Consider the following 4981-nt stretch of genomic DNA (forward strand, 5'->3'; position numbering starts at 1 on the left):
CCCCCCCCCCCCCTCTGGCTCTGTCTGTTTCCTGTCTGTGCTGACACAAAGCGGCTCCTGTTGCTCTATAAATACCCGGCAACGCTGCCAGAAACGGCTCCTGGAACAGGGACAACAATCAACCCTACACGTAACACACTGAGCTATAGGGCAGCTGTGGGGCCGCAGGCACAGCGGGGCTGGGGGGTGGGCAACCAGAGTGGGGGGCTGCTCAGAGACCCCCAGAACCATGGCCATGGGGGGTAACCAGGGTGGGGATGGGGGTCCATAATGCCCAGAGATCCCCAGAGATCCCCAGAGCAGGGGCCATGGGGTGTCCCCAAGGTGGGGATGGGGGTCCACAATGCACAGAGACCCCCAGAGAACCCCAGAGCAGGGGCTATGGGGTGACCCCAAGGTGGGGATGGGGGTCCACACTGCATAGATCCCCCACAGCCACAGCCATGGGGTGACCCCAAGGTGGGGATGGGGGTCCATAATGCCCAGAGACCCCCAGATCCACAGTCATGGGGTGACCCCTACTGTCCCCAGGGTGGGGATGGGGGGACCACAGTGCACAGAGACCCCCAAGTGGCCGTGGGGTGTCCCCTGCTGCCCCCAAAGTGGGGATGGGGTGATCACACTGCCCAGAGACCCCCAGATCCACAGCCATGGGGTGACCCCATCTATCCCCAGGGTGGGGATGGGGGTCCATAATGCCCAGAGACCCCCAGAGACCCCCAGAGCAGTGGCTATGGGGTGACCCCAAGGTGGGGATAGGGGGACTACACTGCCCAGAGACCCCCAAGTGGCCATGGGGTGTCCCTATCTGTCCCCAAAGTGGGGATGGGGGTCCACACTGTATAGATCCCATACAGCCACAACCATGGGGTGACCCCAAAGTGGGGATGGGGTGAGCGCAGTGGCCATGGGGTGCCCCCCATCTGCCCCCCATCTGCCCCCCATCTGCCCCACCTGCACAGCCAGGCAGTCGTCCTCGTCGGGCAGGATGCGATAGGTGTGAACGTGCTTCTGGAACCTGCAGGGGGCAGCACAAGGGATGGTCACCCCATAGAGCCCCATAGAGCCCCAGAGAGCCCCAGAGAGCCCCATAGCAGGGCACCACACAGCCCCATAGAGCCCCAGAGCAGGGCACCACACAGCCCCATAGAGCCCCACAAGCCCCATAACAAGGCAGACAGGGCACCCCACAGCCCCATAGCAGGGCAGGGCACTCCACAGCCACATAGCAGAGCAGGGCACCCCACAGCCACATAGAGCCCCACAAGCCCCATAGCAGGGCAGACAGGGCACCCCACAGCCCCATAGCAGGGCAGGGCAGGGCACCCCACACCAGCAAAACAAACCCCATAGGGCACCAAAAGAAACCCCTTAAGGCACATAAATAAACCCTATAGGGCACCAAAAGAAACCCTATAGGGCACTAAAATAAACCCCATAGGGCACCATAATAAGCCCCATAGAGCACAAACCCCATAAGGCACCAAAAGAAACCCCATAGGGCACATAATTAAACCCCATAGGGCACATAATTAAACCCCATAGAGCACAAAAATAAACCCCATAAGGCACATAAATAAACCCTATACAGCACCAAAAGAAACCCCATAGGGCCCCTATGTGGGGCTGTGACCCATAGCCATGTCCCTATGTGGGGATCTCTATGGGGGGGGGGCATACAGGGGGCCCTATATTGGGGGGGTCACAGGGGTCTCTATGGGGGGGGGGCATACAGGGGGCCCTATATTGGGGGGGTCACAGGGGTCTCTATGGGGGGGGGCATACAGGGAGCCCCAAATTGGGGGGGGGGCTATGGGGGTCTCTATGGGGGGGGGGGGGAAAACAGGGAGCCCCAAATTGGGGGGGGGGCATGGGGGTCTCTGTGGGGTGGCATACAGGGAACCCCATATGGGGGGGTGGTTATGGGGGTCTCTATGGGGGGGGCATACAGGGAGCCCTATATTGGGGGGGGTCTCTATGGGGGGGGCATACAGGGAGCCCCATATGGGGGGGTCATGGGGGTCTCTGTGGGGGGGGGACAACATGGCCCCACTGATGGCCATGGGGAACCTGCAGCCCCATTGACAGCCATGGGGACACCACAGCCCCATAGACAGCCATAGGGACCCCATAACCCCATTGACAGCTATGGGGTCACCACAGCCCCATAGACAGCTATGGGGACACCACAACCCCATGGACAGCTATGGGGACATCACAGCCCCATAGACAGCCATGGGGACACCGCAGCCCCATAGACAGCCATGGGGACACCGTGACCCCATTGACAGCCATAGGGACACCGCAGCCCCATAGACAGCCATGGGGACACTGTGACCCCATAGACAGCCATGGGGACACCACAGCCCCATAGACAGCCATGGGGACACCACAGCCCCATAGACAGCTATGGGGACATCACAGCCCCATAGACAGCCATGGGGACATCACAGCCCCATTTATGGCCATGGGATAACTGTGACCCCATAGACAGCCATGGGGACATCACAGCCCCATAGGCAGCCATGGGGACATCACAGCCCCATTTATGGCCATGGGGACACTGCAACCCCACTGATGGCTATGGGGACATCACAGCCCCATTGAAAGCCATGGGGTAACTGTGACCCCATAGACAGCCATGGGGACACATGGGCAGGAAAACAACCCCATAGCAGCCCCATAGATTCACATACAATGGGGCCGTGCCATGGAGGTGAGTGAACAGCTACAGCCCCAGGGCCAGGGAGAGCAGGTTCTCCCTCCTTAACCCTATTACCCTAATGAGTGCCCCTAATTACCCTAATGAGTGAGTGCCCCTAATTACCCTAATGAGTGAGTGCCCCTAATTACCCTAATGAGTGAGTGCCCCTAATTACCCTAATTAGTGCCCTGGGGTGCCCTCATTGCCACGTGGCACCGCCTGCCCCAAAACCGCAGCCATGGGTCAATGGGGACGGCTATGGGTCAATGGGGACGGCTATGGGGCAATGGGGACGGCTATGGGTCAGTGGGATGGCTATGGGTCAATGGGGACGGCTATGGGGCAATGGGGACGGCTATGGTCAATGGGGATGGCTATGGGTAAAGTGGGGATGGCTAATGGGTCAGAGGGACGCGCTATGGGGCAATGGGGAAACGGCTATTGGGTCAATGGGACGGCTATGGGGTCAATGGGGACGCTATGGGGCAAGAATGGGGAGGGCTATGGGGCAATGGGACGTGCATATGGGTCAATGGGAAATGGCTATGGAAGTCAATTGGGAAATGTGGCTATGGGTCCAATGGAGACGGCTTATGCGGGGCAAGTGGGGACGGCTATGGGGCAATGGGGAGCGGCTATGGGGTCAATGGGGACGGCTATGGGTCAGTGGGGAGGCCAGCTATGGGTCCAGTGGGGACGGCTAGGGTCAGTGGTTGAACGGCTTATGGGTCAGTGGGGACGGCTATGGGGCAATGGGGACGGCTATGGGTCAGTGGGATGGCTATGGGCAATGGGGACTAAGCTATGGGTTCAGTGGGATGGCTAGTGGGGCGGCTCTAGGGGATGGCTATGGGTCAATTGGGGACGGCTTATGGGTCAATGGGGATACGGCTATGGGTCAGTGGGGACGGCTATGGGGTGCAATGGGGATGGCTCATTGGGTACAATGGGACGGCTATGGGTCAATGGACGGCTATCGGGTCAATTGGGGACGGCTATGGTCAATGGTGACTGGCTATGGGTCAATGGGAACGGCTATGGGTCACTGGGACGGCTATGGGTCAATGGGACGGCTATGGGATTTCAATGGGACGGCTATGGGTCAATGGGACGGCTATGGGTCAGTGGGATGGTCTATGGGTCAATGGGACGGCTATGTGGTCAGTGGGAATGGCTATGGGGCAATGGGACGGTCTATAGGGGCAATGGGACGGCTATTGGGGTCAGTGGGATGGCTTATGGGTCAGTGGGATGGCGTTATGGGGCAAAGGGGACAGGCTAATGGGCAGTGGGGGACGGCTATGGGTCAAGTGGCGGACGGCTTATGGGGCATGGGGACGGCTATGGGGCAATGGGGACGGCTATGGGGCAATGGGGACGGCTATGGGGCAATGGGGATGGCTATGGTCATATGGGGGGCGCAAATCAACCCCCCTACTCCCACCCCTCCGCACGTCCCTCGCTCTATCACCCCCCACCCCATTACCCCCCATTTCCCACCCCCCCAGCCCCATTTCTCCTCAGCCCCCCGCCGCCCCTTAATATCTCCCCCCCCAGCTCCACTACCCCTTCATCCCACCCCCGCAGCCCCGATTTCTCCCCTCTAACCCCCCGACAACCACACTGCCCCCCCGCCTCCCCACATCCCCCATTTCCCCCCCACTCCCATAACACGCCTCCCATTCCCCATACTCCCCGTATACCCCCGCGATACATCCCCTATACCCTCCATATTCCTGCGTATCCCCCCAGCGGGACCAATTTCCCCCCCATTTCCCCCATACTCCCCCTACCCCCCATATTCCCCCTATACCCCTCCAGCCCTCCATTATCCCCCATTTCCCCCATATTCCCCCTAATACCACCCCATATTCCCCCATTCCAGTCCCCATCCCCATTCCCCTCTCCTATTCCCCCCATACTCCCCTAATCACCCTTCCCAGCCCCCATTTCTCCCTCTAACTCCCCCAACTCCCCACTCCCCCCCTCCCCACGGTCCCCCATTCCCCCCCTATTCCAGCCATAATCCCCGTAAAAAATAAAAGAAAAACGAAACAAGAGAAAAGAACGAAAGTGTCAATAAGAAAAAAGAAGAAAATAAGAAGATAGTAATACAAAATAAGGAATTAAGAATACTATCCCCCTCCAATCCTCTCCATACCCCCTATCCCCCCCAGCCAGCCCCATTATCCCCCCCCATTTCCCCCCAATACTCCCCTTATACTCCCCTATGCCACCCCACATATCCCTCTTATCCTCCGGCCCGACCCAATTCCC

The 4981-nt window shown here is 59.3% G+C and overlaps 1 protein-coding gene across 1 annotated transcript in view; it reads right to left on the reverse strand.

The window, feature by feature from the left end:
• LOC107307813 (phosphatidylinositol 3,4,5-trisphosphate 5-phosphatase 2A-like) overlaps window positions 1-1068 on the reverse strand; it is a 4232-nt gene extending 3164 nt beyond the window's left edge. The window contains exon 1 of the mRNA XM_032441956.1: window positions 955-1068. Within this exon, the coding sequence (XP_032297847.1) occupies window positions 955-1062 (108 nt within the window). The 5' untranslated portion in view covers window positions 1063-1068. The remainder of the gene's footprint in view (window positions 1-954) is intronic.
• Window positions 1069-4981: the final 3913 nt, after the last annotated feature.

The sequence above is a fragment of the Coturnix japonica genome, unplaced genomic scaffold, assembly GCF_001577835.2.
Source record: "Coturnix japonica isolate 7356 unplaced genomic scaffold, Coturnix japonica 2.1 chrUnrandom967, whole genome shotgun sequence".
In the NCBI taxonomy this organism is placed as follows: domain Eukaryota; kingdom Metazoa; phylum Chordata; class Aves; order Galliformes; family Phasianidae; genus Coturnix; species Coturnix japonica.